Source organism: Podarcis melisellensis (assembly GCF_964234715.1).
Source record: "Podarcis melisellensis genome assembly, chromosome: 3".
Classification (NCBI taxonomy): Eukaryota; Metazoa; Chordata; class Lepidosauria; order Squamata; family Lacertidae; genus Podarcis; species Podarcis melisellensis.
This window is the reverse complement of record NC_138530.1, coordinates 56,753,233-56,778,081: the sequence shown is the minus strand read 5'-3', so window position 1 is coordinate 56,778,081 and position 24,849 is coordinate 56,753,233. Positions and strand designations below refer to the sequence as shown.

At 44.9% G+C, this 24,849-nt stretch overlaps 1 protein-coding gene across 1 annotated transcript; it reads right to left on the bottom strand.

Moving 5' to 3' along the window:
- Positions 1-963: 963 nt before the first annotated feature.
- Positions 964-24,142, bottom strand: KATNA1 (katanin catalytic subunit A1). Its single transcript, XM_081905186.1, has 12 exons — positions 23,991-24,142; positions 23,486-23,577; positions 14,285-14,458; positions 12,649-12,806; positions 10,951-11,134; positions 9,782-9,903; positions 6,013-6,118; positions 5,454-5,612; positions 4,153-4,279; positions 3,533-3,667; positions 2,911-3,037; positions 964-1,313 (listed from the first exon to the last, which is right to left on the bottom strand). The coding sequence occupies exons 3-12, from the start codon at positions 14,453-14,455 to the stop codon at positions 1,115-1,117; spliced, it is 1,488 nt and encodes a 495-aa protein (XP_081761312.1). The 5' UTR covers positions 14,456-14,458; positions 23,486-23,577; positions 23,991-24,142; the 3' UTR covers positions 964-1,114.
- Between the last annotated feature and the right edge of the window lie 707 nt (positions 24,143-24,849).

The window sequence follows — 24,849 nt, the reverse complement described above, 5'->3', positions numbered from 1 at the left end:
AGGTTCCCGCCCCACCGCCCGGCATCGGGGCATCGTTCCGATGCCAGGCGGCGGGGGGAGAGGTTCCCGCCCCACCGCCCGGCATCGGAGCAGCGTTCCGAAGCGGGGCGGCTGGGGCAGGTGTTCCCGCCCCCCCGCCCCGCTTCGGAGCAGCGTTCCGAAGCGGGGCGGCTGGGGCAGGTGTTCCCGCCCCCCCGCCCCGCTTCGGAGCAGCGTTCCGAAGCGGGGCGGCTGGGGCAGGTGTTCCCGCCCCCCCCGCCCCGCTTCGGAGCAGCGTTCCGAAGCCGGGCGGTGGGGGCAGGTGTTCCCTCCCCCCCGCCCGGCTTCGGAGCACCGGGAGAAGCGATCTCCCCGCAGCCCCTTGCTTCAAAAGAGGTCCGGGGGCAGCGGGGAAGAAGCGCTGCGCTTCCCGCTGCCCCCGGACCTCTTTTGAAGCAAGGGGCTGCGGGGAGATCGCTTTTCCCCGCAAACCCTTGCTTCAAAAGAGGTCCGGGGGCAGCGCGAAGCGCTTCCCGCTGTCCCCGGACCTCTTTTGAAGCAAGGGGCGGTGGGGAGAAGCGATCTCCCCACAGCCCCTTGCTTCAAAAGAGGTCCGGGGGCAGCGGGAAGCGCTTCCCGCTGTCCCCGGACCTGGGGCTGCGGGGAGAAGATCGCTTCTCCCCGCTGCCCCTTGCTTCAAAAGAGAAGACCCGCTGTCCCCTGGGCAAGCTTCGTTTTGCGAAGCAAGCCCATAGGGAAATTCGTCTTGCGAGGCAACTCGAAAACGAAAAAACCTTTCGTTTTGCGAGTTTTTCGTCTCGCGAGGCGTTCGTCTTGCGGGGTACCACTGTAAATAGGTACCTATACCACTTCCCAACTAATACTATTGCATTAGTTGGGTGCATAGATTGAAGGCTAGTTTACATGCAAATACCTTGTGCAGAGAACAGGAGGGACAACTGGTGCAAGAGGTAAAAAATGAGCTGCAGTTTAAAAAACTAACTTTATTAAGGATATTGCTGTTAACTGTAATTACAAAAGTTAAAAAATAGTACTCAGTGCCCTGTTGCACTACTTTTTAATTACTTCTGGAATTGTTTGAAGACTTAAGGCAGATATCTCAAGGTAGGAAGGCTTAGCATGATCCAAATTCGAATATCCATTTCTCATATTTTTCAATGTCCGCAGCAGAGACTGACTTTGAAACTTTCTTTAAAGCCATTTCAAAATCTTCCATTGTGGTTGGCATGTGCATTTCATCTCTGGAAAGATTTCGGATTTCTTCTGGTGTCAAGCCTTCAATACGCCTTCTCATAGCCATTAGTGAAGCATCCCTGTTGGTATCCAAGATTGGACTTAATGAGAATACACAATGCCACTGGTCCTAAGTAAATAGCTAATAGTAGCTGTAGATGAACACTGACATGCTTAAAATATCAAACAGAGACTGCTTGGAAAGTTTGACCTTCAGCACACAAACGGAAACACATCTGAGGATTTCGTACTGTATTCAGTACTGCATGGCTAGGGAACCTGTGGCTCTCCAGATGTTGGAGTCAGTCCAGCAACATCTGGAGGCATGCAGGCTCCCACTTCTACAACAGTGGATTAATAACAGTTCAGTAGATCACATAAAACTATTGCAGTAATTTGGAATCTGAGACCCAGCTTGAAACCCCAGCTTACACAGACACCTTTTTATCATTCTTTTCTCTCTCTCTCTGATCATGCATGTCTTATCCTTTGTACAGTGGTATATCAGGTTACATACGCTTCAGGTTACAGACTCCGCTAACCCAGAAATAGTACCTCGGGTTAAGAACTTTGCTTCCGGATGAGAACAGAAATCGTGCAGCAGCAGCGGCAGGAGGCCCCATTAGCTATAGTGGTGCTTCAGGTTAAGAACAGTTTCAGGTTAAGAACAGTCCTCCGGAACGAATTAAGTACTTAACTCGAGGTACCACTGTATACTCACAGAAACCGCTACACATTTTTGGTATCTCCCTTCAGCAAAATATCACAAGAATCCAGGAAGTTGCCTTATACAGAGTCAGAGCATTGGTCCATCCAGTTCAGTATTGTCTACACACTGACTGCCACTGGCTCACTAGGATTTCAGGTAAGGGATATTTCCAACCTAGGAATTTATGCATTCAGAGCAGATGTTTTACAGCTACAGCTCTGTCAAATATCAAAACTGCCTTCAATGGGAAGACAGGAATTTTGGTATTTCAAACAGTGACACTGGCTAGGCTAATAGATGACAGATGGCAAGGAGTGTGGTGTCATTTTGGAGGGGCTGATATGGGCATTACCCTCTTTATTTTGCAAGGGCTGAACGGATTCGCCCACTGAGAAACGGCACAAGTAGTGCAGTTGAGACAGGTATGGGGTTAGAGAAAGGTTTACTGAGTGAGGCAGGAAAAAATAATGGAGAGGGAGTAGAGGGGAGTGGAAGAAATAAGAGAAGGTAACTGATGTGGATGAGGAAAAAGTGAATATGGCCAGAGAAAAAGGATAAAACAAAATGTAGAGTGGAGAGGAACAATACATGAGAGAAGTGTGCACCAAGAAGGAAAAAACCCATCGTGGCAGAGAATGGGGACTAGGGGGAAAAGGTATACAAACCTGCCATTCCCTAGGTTCAAGGAAAGCAGACAAATATGTTGAATCTATCTGCTTTCCTTGAACTAGAGGAGAATGAAGAGGGAGAAGAATAAAGACTGCCTGGCTGGGAAATAGTTTCAGTATAATATTTTTTTATCAAAGCAGCAGTAAGCCAGGGGACAAACGGCAACATTAATGTAGTTTCATAAACAAATTTTGGATTCCAATAGAAGCCCCAATTAAATTATTATTCATTCAAATTTCTGAGTAGGTATGCTTAAAACAGGCCTTCATTATTTTAGAAGTGTTACAGTTTTAACGTACCTGCACACATTAGTAATGTCAGCCCCGGAATAACCGTCCATATTTTGTGCTATATTGGCAAGGTCAACATCATCAGCAAGTTCCAACTCTCGCAGGCTTATTCTTAGAAGTTCTTCTCTACCTTTGGCTAAGACAGAACATTTTTTTAAAAGCAGCAATATAAATAGTTTGAACCACATAGTATAATTACTAACTTTCACAAAATGCTGAGGCTTTCAAAAATGGGTTCCTAAACATGCACTTAGTTCTGCTTTTTTGCCACCCGAGAATCTTGTGTGCCAAAGTTTACAATCAACAATCTACCAAGGAAGGGAAGTGATTTTCACTGCAACCCAAACTGCCACCCTAATCGCAGCTCTGGAGGTTCAGGGGACTTCCCAGGGGAGAAGGGAACACTGGGCAGGAAGACTGGGAGCTGCAGAGCCTCTATTGGATTTCTGTCCCTTCCTTAGAAGGCAGCACAAACCTGGGATTCTACTTTTTGGGGGAGTATTTTCCCCGGAGGCCACTTAGAAGCACCACCCCTCTTTCCCAATACAGTCCTATACCAAATTCAGGTTCAGAATTCAAAATTCAGGATAAATAAAAAGGTTGGTTTCCGCCAAAATGGAAGTTGTTCTACCCGATGGTAAAGGAATATAAATTCTCTTCTCCAGCCGCCGTCGTAAGGCCTCGTCAATATCCCATGGGAAATTAGTAGCTGCTAGTACCATAACCATTTTGGTAGGGTCATCATTTTCAGAAGCCCCTCCAACACCTAAATCAGAAGGAAAGAGGAAGTTATTAGGGGAGGTCACAAAATTCTGGAAGCTATCCAAAGTTAAAGCCAATGTGAATTTTAATCACCTGCATAAAATGGCAACAGATTTGCACTGAACAATTTGAATAAAGTGTCTCTTGGCTATTGAAGCAGCTCCCCCTGCTGCTGCATTTAATTACTAAAAAACGAAAACAGGAGCAGAACGACTAAGACACTTTGTAAAGAGGGAAAACACTTTTCAGAAGTCTATCCACTGGTCTGCAAAATTAAGACTGTTCAATGATTCCACCACCACGGTAATTCAGACAGTGGCTACATCCACATGATCCATGTATAGCACAAAGCTACTACTTTAAACACTCATACATAATTTCTGATCCAAAGCAGAAATATTAGCACAGTGTTGTTACTATAATGTCACATCAAAGTTCCTCCTTTGAGCTCCGCTACTCTTTAACACAATGTGAACTGAGCTTATTTACCATCCATCTGAACGAGTAATTCTGCCTTCACCCTTCGGCTGGCTTCATGCTCCTCAGAAGTTCCTCTGCGACTACAGATAGAATCGATTTCATCTATAAATATTGTTGTTGGTGCATAGAATCGAGCCTGGAGAGACAAGATGAAGGAACATTAATTGAACTTAAATCACCAGAAGTACCGTTGGGCTATATTTGACAACTTATTTCACAAAAACATGGCATATAACCTTGAAAGTCCATACAATTACAGTTTTTCCCTCTCAAGTCAGCAACCAGCACCAGATTTAGGGTGATTTGGGTAGTTCCCCTGCACAGGGTGCTGAGCTGAGGGGGTGCATCATCATCATCATCATCGCTATATTTCTATGGGTACCTACTCAAAAATTTTTGGGGGGGGGGGACCAATGCCATATTTTGCCTTTGCTCAGGACACCATATTACCAAAGTCTACCCCTGAAGCAACAATCTTGGGTTCCCAGACACTGGACTTCAACTGCCATCATTCCTAGCCAGCATGGCCAAATGTTATGCATTAATCCAACATCCAGAGACCCAACAAACGTTCAAATAATATTCTGGGCAGCATGCAAGTGGGCTTTGGAGTGCTTCATAATAAATTTTAAAAATCGTCCAGTAGCACCTTAGAGACCAACTAAGTTTGTTCTGGGTATAAGCTTTTGTGTGCATGCACACTACTTCAGATACTTTTAATTTTTTTTTTACTGTGTCAGACCAACACGGCTACCTACCTGAATTCATTCATTAAAAAAGTAATAGAGGTTATACATTAACTTGAATGGTATGAAACCAAGGGAGGTGCTACTATGCTATTCACTGCTAAGTGGCAAAGCAACCTGTAAGACCTGTAAGAGGGGTGGTGTGGGAATGAGGCTGGCCACACACACACACACACACACACACACACACACACCCCTCCCTCTACATTTTGTGATGCAACTGCATCATGCTTGTCTGGTAAAGGAGAATAGCCCATTGCAGTCAGATAGGACTGGTACTGTGTTAAGACAAAATTATGACGGTACAAGGAGTCTGGTCCACGATAGCCCAACGCTGGTCAGGCCTGCTCACCCGACCAATGTAACACAACAACCATTACATACAAACATGCATACCCTTTAGCTGTACAACTAGAAGTCTGAAAAAAGCTTAAATATAAATATGAAAAAGCTTAAATATAAATTTCAGACGAGTAGCCAGATTTTTGAAACACCTGTATATTCTAGAAACTATTATTCATCCAAAATATATATCAAAGAACCAACAGTGAACTCTAAAATCACCATTTCAAATAGAAGTCGAACAAGTTTTTCAGATTCTCCTCTGTATTTTGAAGTAAGTGTTGATGATGATATGTTGAAAAAGGTTGTCTTGCATTCAGTAGCTACAGCTTTTGCAAGCAGCGTTTTTCCAGTGCCAGGAGGACCAACCATCAAAACACCCTATGTAAAAGAAAGGAAGTCCAAAAAAATGTTCAGAAAATTTCTCATTTGAGATATCTAGAACACATTTTCCACGGGAAATTGCTTTAGAACTTCCTTTTCTCCAAATGTGCTTTAATATCATGTCTAAGAAGATGGTATCCTAGCTTTGAGGATCAGAACAGCAGGCATTCTTACTTAACTTGTTTACGTACATATCTAGATCACTACACATGGCATTCAGAGGAATTGTGATATATTATATTTTGCTCTATTGCTAAAATGTGAGAAATTCTAGCCATACAATAACTGCATTCAGATTTTAGGTTAATACTAACGCATCATTTTCTCTTATTAAAATTGTGCCCAATCAGGACATATGAAAAAATTATTAATTCAAAACTAAATTGCATGATTTTACCTTCCAGGGCCTTCTAATCCCCTTAAAGAATTCTGGCATCCACATGGGTAAAACCACCGCTTCCTTGAGCAACTTTTTAGCTTCCACTAAATCAGCTATATCATCCCTGTTTAAGAAAAGAAATTAACAGATTATGACACACTAGAAGCAACTAATTACTGTTCCATTCAAGAGTCCCTATCACAGTCGGACGGTGACCTTGGGTTAGCTTCTAAAACATGCATTCCTACCTGCAGCTGAAACCTTATATGACTATCTACGGAAGAATATCAAATAAATAGTTTCTCATTTGAATTCTATCTGCTCCCAGGTGTCAGCATTCTGTTCCAAGTAAATTTGCATGCTCTGTAATTCTGTTCCAGGAGAAAACTATCAATACATCAACAAACTTGTTGTTTGTACAAAATGTTCTTTCACGTGGAAGTCTATCATAAAGTTGTTTTTAATATAAAAAGTTCAGGTGGTTTTTTTCATTTAAGCATTTCAGTAATATTTATCATCCCTTTAAGTAACCTGGCTTAAAATGCTCTCTGAATGCAGGCACCACATTCAGTTAAATTTTGACTTTCTAACACACCAAGTTAAAATATGATTTTATATATAAACCAAGGGTAAAAGTGATTAGAGGTGAAGCTTTATAAATACGTGCATTTGTTATATAAATTATAAATATTCAAGAAGTCAAAACCACAGAAAGGTATTTAGTGGGTGTCCCACTGCTGACAGAAAAAATATATTAGCTGACTGAGCAGGCTGGCTGTTTCCAGCAATTCCTCCTCCCCCTGCAGCCCCTCAAACCACCTCCTCCTCTAGAGAGTTTCAAAATATAAATTAAGTAACAAACAAACAAACAATCACAACCACAACCGTTACATTCTAAGTTATGGAGAAACATTATTTTGTACAGTATGTGCCAGCCCTGTCTTTGGGCACAAGTAGCCTAATATTATTCATGTTTACTCAGCAGGGCACATTCCTCAGGATTTAGTTAGAATGAAGTGTTTCAGTATGAAGGAATTTGCTTTTAAAGTACAGGTTCATAATAGAAACAGAAACCAATACATTGGTTGTATATGGCAAGTAAAGACCAAGGAAAGCAGGCAATTTGCTTCTCTAAGTCAGAAGAGTGTTCTCCCCCCCCCCTTTTCAGGCATTGAACAGGCCCAAATACAGACTTTGTTGTTGTTGTTTAGTCGTTTAGTCGTGTCCGACTCTTCGTGACCCCATGGACCAGAGAACGCCAGGCACCTCTGTCCTCTACTGCCTCCCGCAGTTTGGTCAAACTCATGCTGGTAGCCTCGAAAACACTATCCAACCATCTCGTCCTCTGTCGCCCCCTTCTCCTTGTGCCCTCCATCTTTCCCAACATCAGGGTCTTCTCCAGGGAGTCTTCTCTTCTCATGAGGTGGCCAAAGTACTGGAGCCTCAGCTTCACAATCTGTCCTTCCAGTGAGCACTCAGGGTTGATTTCCTTCAGTATGGAGAGGTTTGATCTTCTTGCAGTCCATGGGACTCTCAAGAGTCTCCTCCAGCACCATAATTCAAAAGCATCAATTCTTCGGCGATCAGCCTTCTTTATGGTCCAGCTCTCACTTCCATACATCACTACTGGGAAAACCATAGCTTTAACTATACGAACCTTTGTTGGCAAGGTGATGTCTCTACTTCTCAAGATGCTGTCTAGGCCTGTCATTGCCCTTCTCCCAAGAAGCAGGCGTCTTTTAATTTCGTGGCTGCTGTCACCATCTGCAGTGATCATTGAGCCCAAGAAAGTAAAATCTCTCACTACCTCCATTTCTTCCCCTTCTATTTGCCAGGAGGTGATGGGACCAGTGGCCATGATCTTCGTTTTTTTGATGTTGAGCTTCAGACCATATTTTGCGCTCTCCTCTTTCACCCTCATTAAAAGGTTCTTTAATTCCTCCTCACTTTCTGCCATCAAGGTTGTGTCATCTGCATATCTGAGGTTGTTGATATTTCTTCCGGCAATCTTAATTCCGGCTAGGGATTCATCCAGCCCAGCCTTTCGCATGATGAATTCTGCATATAAGTTAAATAAGCAGGGAGACAAAATACAGCCTTGTCGTACTCCTTTCCCAATTTTGAACCAATCAGTTGTTCCATATCCAGTTCTAACTGTAGCTTCTTGTCCCACATAGAGATTTCTCAGGAGACAGATGAGGTGATCTGGCACTCCCATTTCTTTAAGAACTTGCCATAGTTTGCCGTGGTCGACACAGTCAAAGGCTTTTGCATAGTCAATGAAGCAGAAGTAGATGTCTTTCTGGAACTCTCTAGCTTTCTCCATAATCCAGCGCATGTTTGCAATTTGGTCTCTGGTTCCTCTGCCTCTTCTAAATCCAGCTTGCACTTCTGGGAGTTCTCGGTCCACATACTGCTTGAGCCTTCCTTGTAGAATTTTAAGCATAACCTTGCCAGCGTGTGAAATGAGTGCAATTGTACGGTAGTTGGAGCATTCTTTGGCACTGCCCTTCTTTGGGATTGGGATGTAGACTGATCTTCTCCAATCTTCTGGCCACTGCTGAGTTTTCCAAACTTGCTGGCATATTGAGTGTAGCACCTTAACAGCATCATCTTTTAAAATTTTAAATAGTTCAGCTGGAATACCGTCACTTCCACTGGCCTTGTTATTTGCAGTGCTTTCTAAGGCCCATTTGACTTCACTCCCCAGGATGTCTGGCTCAAGGTCAGCAACCACACTACCTGGGGTATACGGGACATCCATTTCTTTCTGGTATAATTCCTCTGTGTATTCTTGCCACCTCTTCTTGATGTCTTCTGCTTCTGTTAGGTCCTTTCCACTTTTGTCCTTTATTATGGAAATCTTTGTACGAAATGTTCCTTTCATATCTCCAATTTTCTTGAACAGATCTCTGGTTCTTCCCATTCTATTGCTTTCCTCTATTTCTTTGCATTGCTCGTTTAAGAAGGTCTTCTTGTCTCTCCTTGCTATTCTTTGGAAATCTGCATTCCAAGCTCTAATTTTAAGATGCACAAACTCATTCTCCCACCCTCACTGAAAACTGGCTCATGTAATATTCTAAGAAAAATTCTGTTGAGGCAAATTGATCATCTTTTCCAGGGATTCTTGGTACAAGTGTATATGTTAAGCTCATTTTATAACATTCTTGCCTTATGTATACACAAAGGAGAAAATGTTAATTCAGATAATTAGCAACTCTTAACAACTGTTGACTAGCCCACATTGGGACAGTAGTCATCTACGCTTCAGCCACTAAAACTACATCCTGTTCACAGCAAATACAGGATGCCAACCAATGAGTGAATGGCCACTCAGCTGGCTATGTGGTAACAGGATTGCTTCTAAGCAAGGAAGTCTGTATAGCAGCATTAGTTAAGAGTATGGTTATTATTATTTCAGACCACTGATGGCGTGGTATAGCATCTAGTTGTGTACCATTCTTTTGCTGTTCCTGGCTGCACAGTAGGTATGATGTAGTGATATCCCCTCTATAGAAGCCTTGTGCTAGATTCAGCTGAACGATGCAAATAAGTTGGCAGGTCACAGTGGACAATATGTTGCCCTGAGCTAGGCCTGATACACTTAATTCCTTGTATGTAATATCTTGCCGTAAACTGAATGAAAAATATTATTAATGGAAGACCTACAATCTGTTGTCAGGTTAAATTTAATTTTTAACCAAGCATTGGCATTACCCTCTTTAAAGGATTGAGCTTACACACATACTTCCCAAGTAAAAAAAATACAGAGATGGGTTACACTTACCATCGAACATTGGGATTTTGGGAAATGATGTCTCTTTCCAAAGCTTCTACTAAGTCTTTGTCGTATCCAGTGCTATCAAATTTCTTTGGCTCAGATTCTGAAATGTCAGACGAGGGCTTATTCTGCATTACAAACACAGTTTGCATATCAAACCTACATTTGTTATTTTTAAATTGTCCACACAATGAATCACTATACCTGGCTTAATGCCCGCTTAATTATAATAGAAGCAAGGGTCCTGTAGGCAAAAGTGGGCATAGTCTACACAGCTTACAGCCGCACCAGAATAATGCAAATTCAAGATGGAAATATGGCACTGGGTGGAACTATTAAAATCATCCCCAGCTAATTCAGAAGTCAGCTGAGCCATGAACTGATCTGGCACCTTGTTATAATAAATAATTCCGTTACTGAATTGTGGCATTAGGTATATTTATATAGCATTTTACAATGGAAATGTTTTGTAAAAGCACCCATGGCTCCACCCAATATTAGCAAAGGCTATTTCTCAGATGGAAGGACATAGTGGAGGTCTCTGCTAGTGGAAGAGGGGGAACCATTTTTACCAACCCCATTGATCCCTTCCCCAAAGATATATTCTGGAGCGTTGAGCAGTGCTGGAGTGCCATGGTGGGTGTTGGTGAAAATGGTCCCCTTCCATTAACTGAAGCCTCTTCACTTAATTAAAAGTTCTTCCATGAATGGAATGACTCCATCCATTTGCAGAAACCACAGGAGAGGGGAGTGCTCTTGTGCTCAAATCCTGCTTACTGGTTTCCCACAGGTAGCTATTCAGCCACTATGAGAACAGGATACTGGACTAGATGGGCCCTCGGCCTGATCCAGCAGGGTCTTTTTATGCTCTTATGAAATACACTATAGCCTTCAGACTCCCTGAAAGGAAATTCTAATAATATTCATCTTTGTACCATTTGACAAAAACGCCACGTTTAGTTTCATTAAGGCTGCAATTCTATACACATTTACCTGGAAATATGCACTACTGAATGTAATGGGGCTTCAAAATTGACATGTTTCAAACTACTCTTCCCTAAAACCTTAGACCTCCTGCCTCTTGAGAATGTTGACAGTGTATATGAGAGAGATCCAAATGGGAGAGGGGCACTTCTAAGAACTTGAAAAGCTAGCTTCACATTTTAGACACTTACTTTTTCTTCTTTCATTTTATTCTGCGGATCCTTCTTTTCCCGGCCACGGATTATTTTGCCTTTATCATTAGAGCTTCGGGAGGAGGGACGGCTGGAGACTTTAGGCGCTGCACTCGCTCGGTTATTTTGGCTCCTGCAATCACTGCAATGAGCAGACTGACGTTTCCTGGCTCCTGGTGAACTTCTGGTTAGTTAGAAAATGTAAAAGAGAAAACTGTAATAAAGCTAAACTAAAGCAGCTTTCAACATAGGGGCAAGTGCATAAGCATTTTGTTTGGACCTGAATAGTTTACATTATGGGGCAATAGATCTTAGAAATCCCACCCCCCTGGGCAAGGTCTGTGCTGAGGCTTCATGTGGACTGCTAAGGCAGTGTTTCCCAACCTTTTTTGGGCAAAGGCACACTTGTTTCATGAAAAAAATCTCGAGGCACACCACCATTAGAAAATGTTTAAAAAATTAACTGTGTGCCTATATTGACTATATATAAAGTAACTCTCTTTAATAGGCATCAAATAAACACAAAGAAAGTATTTTATAATTACTTTATTATGAAATAGGACGCACCTACTTTTTTTGGGGGGGGAAATAAAGGAAAAAATTTTTTCCTTTATTTCCCCCCCCAAAAACCAGGTCGGGGTGGGTGCTGCGCCTCCCCGCTGTCCCCCGAGCTTGTGGGGCTGGCCCATGTCTGCCTGGCGCGAGGGGCGCTCTGCTTCAGGGCGCCCCGCGCGTCGGGCGGCAGGCTACAGTCCGCAGCATGGGGAACCCTCTGTTTCAGGGCGCCCCACGCGCCCCCGGGTGCGCAAGGCTTGCCAACACGAGCGCGGAGCACGGGGCGTCCTCCGAAGGGCGCCCCGTGCTCCGCGCTGCCGCCCGCAAGCCTTGCGCTCCTGGGGGGAGATCCCCGGGTGCGCAAGGCTGGCCAACACCAGCGCGGCGCACGGGGGCGTCCTCCAAAGGGCGCCCTGTGCTGCCGGCTTCCGCCCGCAAGCCTTGCGCTCTCGGGGGGAGATCCCTCGGGTGCGCAAGGCTTGCCGACACCAGCGCGGAGCACGGGGCATCCTCCGAAGGGCGCCCCGTGCTGCCAGCTGCCGCCCGCAAGCCTTGCGCTCTCGGGGGGAGATCCCCCGGGTGCGCAAGGCTTGCCGACACCAGCGCGGAGCACGGGGCGTCCTCCAAAGGGCGCCCCATGCTCCGCGCTGCCAGCTGCCGCCCGCAAGCCTTGCGCTCTCGGGGGGAGATCCCCCGGGTGCGCAAGGCTGGCCGACACCAGCGCGGAGCACGGGGCGTCCTCCAAAGGGCGCCCCGTGCTCCGTGCTGCCGGCTTCCGCCCGCAAGCCTTGCGCTCTCGGGGGGAGATCCCCCGGATGCGCAAGGCTGGCCAACACCAGCGCGGAGCACGGGGCGGCCTCCGAAGGGCGCCCCGTGCTCCGTGCTGCCGCCCGCAAGCCTTGCGCTCCCGCCGCCCGACTCGCCCGCCTCCCTCCCACGGCACACTAGGCAACGTCTCGCGGCACACTAGTGTGCCGCGGAACACCGGTTGGGAAACACTGTGCTAAGGTATATTTACCAGGGACAGCGCAGCATGCTTTTTCCCCAACTTAGGAACTGGAACCGGTGTGTGGGCCTCACAGACATTTTAAATGTAATGTTTTGGGCTTCCCTGATCCACTTTACACTCTCGGCGTCTCTTACCTACGTTCGGCAGGTACAGGCAGGGACCAAACTTCTCCATCATGAGCCGGTAATTCTTGCTGCGCAGCTTTCAAAGGCGTGCTGTCTAATTTAAAGCTTTCTAGTGTTTTCATGATATCCTTCACGTGCTTCGCTTCTACACTTATCTCCTGCCTAACCTGATTGAAAACATGAAAAGTATAGCTTTAACAGGTAGAAACATGTCCCTAGCTGAGCATATGTAGCTTAAAGAAATTTCTAGGGCTCCATTAGAAGTGCTAGAGATGTTTAACTTCAATTGTTTGCTTTGATTTTTTTTCAATTGTTTGTTTTGATATTGTATCAGTCTTTTATTTTTATCTTTATTTTGGATGAAGGGGCCGTTTGGAAGTTTTCAAGATAAATATGTTACTTTATGGGAAGTTGACCTGGTCCACCAAAGATTCCCAAATCCTGCACCAAAATGGGGAACAAATGCACCACTACATGCTTGACTTTTCTTTCAATGGATCTTACATGCAAACTTTTTATGCTTAAAGTTCATTCCAGTCCACTTTGTACTGTTTGCAAACTTATGCTAAGTAACTTAGAAGTTTGTTTGCATGTTCCATTCCATATTAAAGGTACAGTATTACTTCTCTGTGATAGCTAATCTTAAGGATCGCCCATATGCTAGGTGCCCTTTAAGGTAGTTATTCCAGAACAGACTCCTGTAATCTAAATTTCATAGCAGGCACAGTAATGCACCACAGAAGCCCTCGCACTGGTGTTTACTGCAGGCCTTTCAAGGTTACTTGGGCCACTGCAAGATATTCCAGTACTAAATAAGCAAGGCATAATGATGAACTATTATTCTATTTATATCCCACTTTACATATTTATATTCCAGAGGCATATGTATTCCAGAGGCATTTCCAGATGGCCTCCCATCCAGGCATTGTTCTCAGCAAGGTTGCCGCATCATGTGCCTTTGGAACGTACCTTTAGTACTGAGAAAGAATACAACTCCCAGTGTGGCAGGAGCAAATTATCTGACAGGAAATTTCAGATGATCATTCACATGGAAGAGCCACGATATGCCAGAAAGGTCACATTTTTTGTACATAAAGTTGTGTTTTTTGAAAAACATTAAGGGAGAGCATTCATAAATGCAAGTCCTCACCAGTAGTCTGAAGTGATACATTCCAGGAAGGGCTCAGATGTTCACATGATAGTGATTAATTAAGACAATTCATCAGAGCAGTAAGTTTTAGATTAATCAACTAAGGCTGCAAATCCAAACTCCACATACCTAGGAGAAAACCCCATTGAATTCAATATAGGACTTGCTTCTGAGTGGACAAGGTTTGGCTTGAACTTTAGTTAAGCGCTGGCATCAGATTTTAATCAGTGCTGAGTTTATTTTTGAGGCTTTTTAATTATTAAAATAATAGGTAACTTAAAAATTAAAGGTGCCATTTTCTCTAACAATTTGTAGCAGCTTTTCTTTAGTAAGTGTAAGTCAGGAATTCACCAAGAAGAGGTTTTAGAAATGTGCATGTTTATAAAATTTAATCGATCTGTTGTAAGCAAATTATTATCAAGCAATTTTTTTAAGCTAAGGACCTTATGAATTAAGTGTAAGTAAGAACCAATCAATGGAAAAAGGATGACCCACCTGTTGCCATTTCTGCTGGAGGTATGTGTCTTTGACAGAAGAGAGGTATTTATTCATTTGGTCAAGTACTCCCTGGTAATAGACCATTGCAGAGTCATAATTTCCCAGCAAGGCGTACTCACGGGCCAGCTTCACATTCTCACTTATCATGACAAGACTCATGGTCAACATAAGCTGGGGAGGAAAAAAATGCTGCAATTGGAGTATGCAACAGCTGGGATATAAAGAAAACCTGTCAAATGTGTAACATGGAAATGTGTAAGAATGGAAAGGTTCTCATGCTGTATTTCAATTTTTCATACATTATGTGAAATAGTCTTAGTACTACAGAACAGTTACATTTTGCCACAAAGCCATCTCTCTCAAAGACCTTTGAATCTATTGTGAACATGGCTGTTGTCAAATAATCATGGCACAAGCATTACTCAATACATAGTTCCAGCATGTTCAAACAGTTTCATCTCCAAAGAACTATACTTTAAATAATGATAGAAGTTGCACATAGTCTGTAGATTTGTCATAATTTACATTAGACTGTTAATTGTGAATAACTATAACATAAACTGAAGAATTAAATTCTATGGTATATAGCAACCAGACACATGGCTTCCCCTCCAGTCCCAGTTTCATTGCTTTGTATTATTCAAATTCAGAATCTGAAAGATTTTCCCTACCAGTCTTAAAGCACCTGACTTGCCTACAGAATGTCCTAAATTTAATCCCTGGCATTTCCCGGTATGGCTGAGAGACACAGGTGCAATCTACACACACATAAAAAATGTTCTGAAAATGCTTTTTTAAAAGCATTTTAAAAATACATTGAATTTTCCCTAAGGTTCACCATTGCCATATAGTGTCACATCGTATATTGCACTTTAAAAGTTTTATTTGCAGCTGTATAGCTGAGTCCACAGAGTGGCCAAGGGCTTTTAGAAGCATAGAAGTACATGAGATAGGCTATGATGGGCAGAAGATGTTCCATTAAAGCCAAATAAGAAAAAACAAAACCATACTTCTCATACATCTCTCAGAATACATTAAATATCCTGGGCTGCCCGTATGGACTTCTCCGCGACCCTTCCCCTCTGCAGGGAGGTGGGACCAATTCAGATGGTCCGCCCCCGCCACTTAATGGATCCAAATGGTTTCCAGAGAGTGGTAGGGGATGCTTTATCCCATGTTGATGGCCTTTCAGCTGATTCCCTGGTGGCCTGCTGGAATGTGGAGTTAACCAGGGCTATCGACTGTCTGGCTCCGAAGCGCCCTCTCCGATTGCATGGAGCCTGGACAGCCCCGTGGTTTTCTTTGGAGCTGAGGGCGATGAAACAATCGCTGAGACGGCTAGAGCGTCGGTGGCAGGAAACTCAATCCGAATCTGACCAGACACAGGTTAGAGCTCAACGTCGAGCCTACCAAGTGGCGATAGCGACGGCGAAGAAGACTTTCTTCACCGCCTCTATTGCATCTGCAGAAAATCGTAGCAGGAGACTCTTTCAGGCGGTTCGCAATTTAACGGAACCACCTTTGCCACCGGGGCCTTGTAAAGACCCCAAGATCTCCTGCAACAATTTTGCAAAGTTTTTTGCAGATAAAATCACTCATATTCGGAAGGAGCTAGACACCACCGTAGGAGCAGGGCTGGGGCGGGAGAGTGCTAGAGCTCTGTCTGGTCAAGTTGCATGGAATCAATTTTAATCCGTTACCCCCGAGGATGTGGACAGGCTGCTTGGACGCGTGAAACCAACCACCTGTCTCCATCCTGGCTAATAAAAGCAAGCTGGGAAGGGCTGGGCGATGGGCTCTGCGGGGTGGTGAATGCCTCCCTCTGTGAGGGAACATTCCCAGATCCGCTGAAAGAGGCGGTCATTAAACCGCTTCTTAAAAAACCATCTTTAGACCCGGCCAGTATGGCCAACTATCGCCCAGTCTCAAATCTTCCATTCTTGGGCAAGGTGATTGAGCACGTGGTTGCTGAACAACTCCAGGCACGCCTGGAGGATGCGGACCATTTGGATCCCTTGCAATCAGGATTCAGACCTCATCATGGGACTAAAACTGCCTTGGTCGTGCTGGTTGATGATCTCCGGCGAGCTAGGGACAAAGGTGAGAGCTGTTTCCTAGTTCTGCTGGATCTCTCAGCGGCCTTTGATACAATCGACCATAACATCCTTCTGGACCGTCTAGAGGGGCTGGGAGCTGGGGGCACTGTTATACAGTGGTTTGGCTCCTTCCTCCTGGGTCGTGTTCAGAAAGTGGTGGTGGGGGATGAGTGTTCAGACCCGTGGGCTCTCACTTGTGGGGTGCCTCAGGGTTCCGTCCTCTCCCCCATGCTTTTTAACATCTATATGAAGCCGCTGGGAGAGATCATCAGGGGGTTTGGACTGGGTGTCCATCAATATGCAGATGATACCCAGCTCTACCTCTCTTTCAAATCAGAACCAGTGAAGGCGGTGAAGGTCCTGTGTGAGTGCCTGGAGGCGGTTGGAGGATGGATGGCGGCTAATGGATTGAAGTTGAATCCTGACAAGACAGAAGTACTGATTTGGGGGGACAGGGGGCGGGCTGGTGTGGAGGACTTCCTGGTCCTGAATAGGGTAACTGTGCCCCTGAAGGACCAGGTGCGCAGCCTGGGAGTCATTTTGGACTCACAGCTGTCCATGGAGGCACAGGTCAATTCTGTATCCAGGGCAGCTGTCTACCAACTCCACCTGGTACGCAGGCTGAGACCCTACCTGCCCGCGGACTGTCTCAGCAGAGTGGTGCATGCTCTAGTTATCTCCCGCTTGGACTACTGCAATGTGCTCTATGTGGGGCTACCTCTGAAAGTGACTCGGAAACTACAACTAATCCAGAATGCGGCAGCTAGACTGGTGACTGGAGGCGGCTGCCGAGACCACATAACACCGGTCTTGAAAGTCTTACATTGGCTCCCAGTACGTTTCCGAGCACAATTCAAAGTGTTGGTGCTGACCTTTAAAGCCCTAAACGGCCTTGGCCCAGTATACCTGAAGGAGCGTCTCCACCCCCATCGTTCTGCCCAGATGCTGAGGTCTAGCGCCGAGGGCCTTCTGGTGGTTCCCTCATTGCGAGAAGCAAAGCTACAGGGAACCAGGTAGAGGGCCTTCTCGGTAGTGGCGCCCGCCCTGTGGAACGCCCTCCCATCAGATGTCAAAGCGATAAATAACTACCTGACATTCAGAAGACATCTTAAGGCAGCCCTGTTCAGGGAAGTTTTTAATGTATGATATTTTAGTGTATTTTTGGTTTCTATGGAAGCCACCCAGAGTGGCTGGGGAAACCCAGCCAGATGGGCGGGGACAAATAAATTATTATTATTATGTATTACAGAAATGCTATCAACAGGAGGGAGGCTGATGGAAGGAGAAGAAACTCTGTAGTTGCCCAACCACATCGTGACTTCTTAATTATTATTAAATGTTCTCTCTTTATATCACTTCAGAAGTGCTGTGTGCCTGCAATTCTATACAAGCCTATTCAGCAGCTAGTGCCATTGAGTTAGTTGGAATCTACTCCCAGCATTCCAAGAGTTCACCCTTAGAAAACCTAATGTATCTTAATGGCTCATTCATAAAAGATCATTGTTCTGGGGAGACTTAAATAAGCAGCCATAAATGTTACATTAAATGTTCTGTGCTATGTTCTAAGTAAACTAATCTGGTTATCCATGGAAGAAGGATTTAGGATAGAATTACACTTAAAAACAAATGCAGGATCATTTCTGCAGCATTTTGTGCTTAGTGGAAATGTTACTCTTTTGATTTCTGCTTGTTTGTAAGTAACACGAGATTAAAACTCAGGGAATGACTCTCACTGAAGTTGGTAAAAGCTCTCTGCTTTATCCCTTTAAAACACATTTCACTGTGTCAAGTGTTGCTATGAGATTCAGTACGCAATCCATTCAGAGCTACATGTTGAAACGAGTTATAGGTGACATTTCTGGCTACAGAACTTATATTAATAGAAACTCAAAACACGCTGACATAACTAGCAGTAAGTAGTACAGGGTGCGGCAGCAAGTTTGCAGCTTCCCCTGCCGATAACACAGAGGCCCAAACTACATTGACCAGATAAACAGCTATTAGCTGTACATTCTACTGATCACCATGTAATTTTTAGAATTTTATTTTGTGATATGGTATATATTTTTGATTTTTATATGTTTTGATCATTTTGTACACTGCTTTTTAAAAAATAAATAAACTGTTTTTAAGTATCTTAAGTTTTAAAAAAAGTTTAACAAAATTTCACTGAAGATACCAACCACACTTAAATTAATGCTAAAAGACATTGCTTTGTTTAGTATGTGGCTCTTTAATGGGATTTACTTTGTGTACAGTGCTCTCTCATTTCAAATACTCTTCCTCTGGTTTTCTCCTTGTTTACCATTACTACCGTTTCATTCAGTATTATCTACTTCCTTTCTTTTTTGCCTGCCTATGACTTTTCAGAGCACTCTTATCTCTGGTGCTTTACTGCAAAAACCGAACTGTAATGTGCTTTTAAACTCTGGAATCCAAAAACCCCAAATCTCCTTTATGACTTGCCATTACTTGCTTAATTGTTTTCATCATCTTGCTAAACTTGTAATTTCAAACTAGTTTAGTCATCAGCTCATACTAGCAAACAGGTGTATCAGGTATGAGAATCATTTTTACCCATCCTAAACATCTATGAGAAAGCTTGCTGAAATCTTGGAAGCATGTTTCCTCACACAAGTTGTACACTAAAAACTTCACAGCATTTTCCAAGACTTGTAACTTTTAACAATAGCACTAACAGAAGCTCAGCTTCCAAAGAGAAATTATGAAGCTTATAAAATGCATTTCCAGTCATGACATCATACTTTAGCATTATGTTTTTTATTCAAACCATCTATTTAAATAATTTTTTTGTGTGTGTGTGCGTGCTCTGCTGCTAAATGAAACTCTCCCAAAACAATATTTGGGCCGGATCGGGTGTGGGGACAAAGCGGGCAAGTGCCCCTGGATGGCACATTAGGGTGGCTGCAAAATTACTGGGTTCAACACGCACACACATCAATGCTGAAAGGAGCGAAAGGGCAGGGAGGAGCCTCTCACTTCACTCTGGTGGAGATCCCAACATTGGGTCTGGTCTGTTGGGCTGGCAGCAGAAGGCAAACAGCAGCCAGACAATGCAAGCATGGCAGCAACAGCAGCAGTAGAGCCCAGAACCTTCCCTGCCATTTCTGCCTTGCCTCACTGTTGCCTGGCAGCCCTTGTTCCAAGACGCAGCAGGTCCCAAGGCAGACAGATGGGCAGCCCTCCTTGTTTTCCTCTTCCTTCCACCTCACCACTACCGATGCCTCCTTGCTGGAAACGCCCAGGGCAGCAGATATGCTGTAATCAAATGCCTCCTTTTTTCTCCCACCCAATCCTCAGCTTTCAGGGTACACACCCCGCCACAGGAGATGGATCCAGATAAGCGCCTCTGCCTCCTTTCCCTTCCAGTCACCTTCTGCTTCCTAGTACCCACTGCACCAAGCAGGGCAAGCCCATGAACCCTGGGCAGAGCAAACCAGGAGAGTGGCCCCCTTGCAGGCACTCCCCTATATACTGGCCTCCCATTATGCTTTACACTTAGTAACCTATGTGTGGATGTGTGGGGGCTAATTGGGAACACTGACAGCTTCATACATCTAAGAAGACAGAAGTGTATGTAACTTGATTTCCTGTGTTGGATGGTCCTGGCTGCTAAACTATACATTATTATTATTATTATTATTATTATTATTATTATTATTATTATTTAATTTTGCTTTTAATTGAATTTTAAATCTGACAGTGCATTATAAAGGAAACTGGCAACTCATTTTCAAAGCTCCCTTTCCTTAACTTAATCCACCAACCTATATGAGGCCTTTTTAAAGCATTTGTCTTTAGGGAGAATGGGTGGCACCCTATGACAAAAAACAAGACTTTTGCACCCTATGACAAAACTTGTAGATCCAGCACTGAACAATACTACATAAGGAGAGTGTTGCTTCTGAAATGACAGTTCAGAATTCTGCCATCTGCTAGAGTTTCACAGTTAATTTTGAAAAGTTATTTGTAAACAGATAACAGGGATAGACAAAAGCATTGCTGCCTTCATCCCCTCTGATATGCATGTTACTTTGTTCATTCTTTTACTCTAAAACAGGGGTAAGTCAACCTTTTTATACCTACTGCCCACTAATGCATTTTTCTTGATGGTAAAATTTCCTTACCCCCCACCAGTGCTTGTGCCGTAGAACCCCCTACCACCCACCTCAAATCCTAAAACGCCCACTAGTGGGCGGTAGGGACCAGGTTGACAACCCCTGCTCTAGAAAACCAGAGCATTATGGGCACAGTGTACCCAAAGTCAAAGTCCCACCAATATCAATTTTGAGAAAATTAAAACACTGAAATCAAGAGAAAATGCTTGTTGTTGTATTACAGCTTGCTACACTATGCTTCCAGTTCTGACCTGTTTGAAGATTATTAGGCTCCTGTACACTTATTAGAACCAGAACACTTTGTTGCCATTATTAGTTGTACATATAATAACAAAAATAAAATATGGACTAAATAACAACATTTTGATTACAATGTTTCCAGTTTTTAGAGTCTGAGTGCCTTCACTGAGAAATGTATACCCTTCTTTGCATCTTTTAAAAAACATGTTAGTCTAGTAGTAGTTGGCGAGGCAGGGCAAACCTCCCCACTGCCTCTGCTGACCCTCTCAGTAATGAGCAGTGACCCAAGTGTTGAAAGGAAAGATAAAAAGTGAAGCTTTACCCTGTTCTGCTGAGCACTCCTGCCTTAGCCGCAAAAGTTATACCCAGATCCCTTGGGAAAGTGAGGAGTGTGGGTGTTCTCTCTTGGGTCTAAAAAACAAGGTGTCTAAAAACCAAGGTGACCGCTGGTTTAGGGGGACTTACACAAACCACAGCAAGAATCAAGCTCATATTCCTCCTTTCCAATTCCTGTGTAACTGGGAAGATGACCTTCCGCTGAACCAGGGATAATCAAAGAGGTGTCCACCAGATATTGCTGGACTACACCCCCGCCCCCATAACCAAATGTCAGGAGTGATGCAGCTGTAGCCCAACATCTGGAGGGCAAAAGATTGACTACCCACAAAATTTCAACATAGATGCAATAATTTTATCAAGACCAAATGCCCATTCTTGCAACCTTCAGGAGCAGACCCCGAGTAATCATTTTACATTAGCTCACTTGCAACAACAAAAGTAATAATGCACAATCCTGATACTGAATTCTCCACTCCCAGGGTTTATTATCTACAGGACAAGAAAACAATGAAATATTTATTCCTATAAACACCAGCATTGTTTCTAATATTTATATACCACCCTTATTATCAAATTTCAGGGCAGCTTATATTGAACGTAATTAAGAAACTACACAAAGCATTAATGCAACAATAACAGTGGAAAAATAAAAAATATTTCACTGAAAACTAGATGTTTAAAATAAAGGAAATGCTTGATAAAAGTGGTAGGTCTTAAACAGATACCAAAACACAAGGTTGGTACCTGCCATACTTAAGGAAAGAGGGAATTCCAAGAGCTGGAAAGATCTCCCCCTGGGTGCTTCAGGATGCATGTGTGCAGGTGATGGAATGACTAGGAGGGCCTGATACAGAGAACTCAATTAACGGACAGGATGATATGAGAGAAGGTGCTCCCTCAAGCCCCAAGTTGTTCAGGGTCTTATATGTCAATAAGCACCTTGAACCTGCCCCAGTGTAACATGCTCAATGGTAGGCAGCACCATTCAGTAACTGAACCACTGAGTTAGCCGCAGGTCCTAAAGCAGCAACAAGCACAACACAGAGCACATTGCAGTAACCCAACCTGGAAGTTAATAGTGTATAGATTAGCCCTCTCCAAGAATGGCTATGGCTGGTGCACCAGTCAAAGCTAGGAAAAGGCACTCCTAGCCTCTGGGACCACCTACGCCTCCAGTAGCAATGATGGTTCAAGGTGTAACCCAGACTACACACCTGAACTTTCAGAAGGTCTGCAATGCAGTCATGCAGCAGCTGTGAAAATAGGCAACTTCCATGCTAAAGATCATTAGCAAAGGAATATCATATCAATCTCAATATCATAATGCCATTATACAAATCTAAAGAAGAAGTTATAAAGATGCATAAAATTATGTATTGTTACAAAAGCTGGGTGCCTCCCACACTCTGCTGAGCAGTGGCAAGAGCTCATGCTCATGGGGTTCCAGGCACTGTGGTCCTTTGAAGAACGGAGACATGGTGAAACTGTTGTGGCTTCAGTCTCCATGGGAGGAGTCCAAATCTTACAGCATGGTCATTTCAAGAGGGCATGTCCCTGCAGCAGTGAAGCCCTGGAGTCAAGGCATCTCCCTCAGCCAGCCTGCCCAAAGATGGATCCCAGTCTCTCTTCCTCCTTCTCCTTCCCAGACTCCTTTTTCCTGTCACCTCAAACACACAGTCACCCTGCCAACCTTCCAAACCCCAGTCTCTGTTCACATCTCAGGGCAGGGGGGGAAGGACAGTTCTCTTGCACTGCCAAGTTATTTTAATTAGTGGGCCACTGATAAAATATTGGTCAGATATCACTGGAACTCTAATTTTCCTTAGTGGCCCTGTTTTGCATAGACTAGCCCAGAAATTCCTCTGCAGTTTGCACTTCTCCTTTCATATCCCAAATCATCAAAATACTACCATTTATTAATTTCTAGGATTTGTGGGGCGGGGAGCACTCCCAAATCTATAACAGTATAGTATGGAGAACTAGCAGACAGAGAAAATTTTTCCTTCCTCTCTCGTAACTTGGGAACATCCAGTGAAGTTGAATACAGAAAGATTCCGGACAGGTAAAAGAAAGGGCTTCTTCACACACAGCACGTAGTTTAACTATGGAGTTCACTCACACAAGAGGTAGCATCACCAACCTGGATAACTTTAAAAGAGGATTAGACAAATCCATGGTTAATAAAGCTTTCCATGGCTACTCGCTACAATGGCCAGGGGTTTTATTTCCACTTTCAAAGGCAGTATGTCTCTGAGCACCAGTTGCTGGGACTGGGAATCACACTCCTATGGCACAGGGAAGAAAGAAGTTCCCCCCACTCCTCCAATACTCACGATGATGTCGCCACTCCGCCCCCAACCATACCAAAAGAGAGACTGACTTACTCCAAAAGCAGGTGTTGTTTACTCCGGAAAGCAGTCCAAGGAATGGCAGGACGAGTAGCCCGACAGTGACGTCTCCCGCATCACCTGAAATCCTAAGAGAACACGTAACTGGGCAAAGGGCTCTCCAGTCACCCGCGGGATGCCTCGCACGGACAGGTGCTGGGGGGGGGGGGAGAAGGGAAGGGAATGCCAAGAAAGTATCCAGCAGGAGGAGGAGACGAAATAGGGGATGGAGCCGCAGGAAACCGGGAGCTGGGGACGCGGGCGCCTCCCCTCCAGCCTCTTCTCGGGCCTCCTGGACGAGGAGAGGCTGCCCAGCAAAGACCATTCAAAGCCCTCCCGCCAACGCCGCACGGGGGGCGACATCCCACTCCGGATGCTATTGGGGGGCGCAGAAGCCGCCCAGAGAAGACGCCGAAGGAGGCGGGCGGCGAGGGAGGGGCGCTCCGGGCTCAACGGACGGGGAAAGCGAGGCTGGCGGAGGGGGAAGCGGACGTTCACTCACCTCTTCGGCGCGCTCAGCTCCGTAACGGCGGCGACGGCGGCAGCGGTGGCGCTAGGGCCCGACTCATCTCAGCGCCGCCTCCCGCCCACTACGCGCGGAGGCGCTGTCGCTAGCGCGCAGGCGCCAGCTCTTGTCCCGCCCTACGGCGTCCTAACGTCCCCACGCCCCGCCCACCGGGAGTTTCTTTTTTTTCTCGGGACTCTGAGTGCCGTCGGATTCTTTCCCCCTTCGTTCATTTATATTCTCTCCTCCAATCAGAACTTGCGGCGTCACTGCTGGGCGGGCTCTTCTGCCCGCTTTTTCTTTTTTACTTTCTTTCCCCGCCTCCACCCGTCACATTGTTTGGTACAAGGATCCGGCTGGCTTGTCACTTCTCGCTCTCTTTGGGAAGGGGTGCTGGTGGTCCCCGAACTCTTCATGTCAGGGACGGAGATCGCTAGGCCGAGGTGCCTTCTCGGAAGTCTTTCCCAGCCACAGCCTCACCCTGCCGCTTGACCCCTCGCCTGGCCCCGCTTAGCGCCTTCTTGCGTGCTTGGAATGTGCCCTTTATCTCTGACAAGGCTTCTTGCACGTCTGAATGCAGGATAGAGAGCGGGCTGAGTGTGTACAAACTAGCCTACTGGAGCTGCCTGTCTGCCTTCAGGCACTGCAGTCATTCCCACAGGGCAGGGTTGATGTTGCCATGTCATGTTTGCAGACGTCTTCGTAAGGCAGAGTTGGTCTGCCAACAGGTTGGTTGGTGCCTGCAACTATGACCCTGGGGGTTCCTGCCACCTTCCATTTCGTGAATATGACCAAGTCAGCACAGGTCACCGAAACAGGAGTGCAAACATGCTGGGAATGTGGGCTTGGGAGAGTG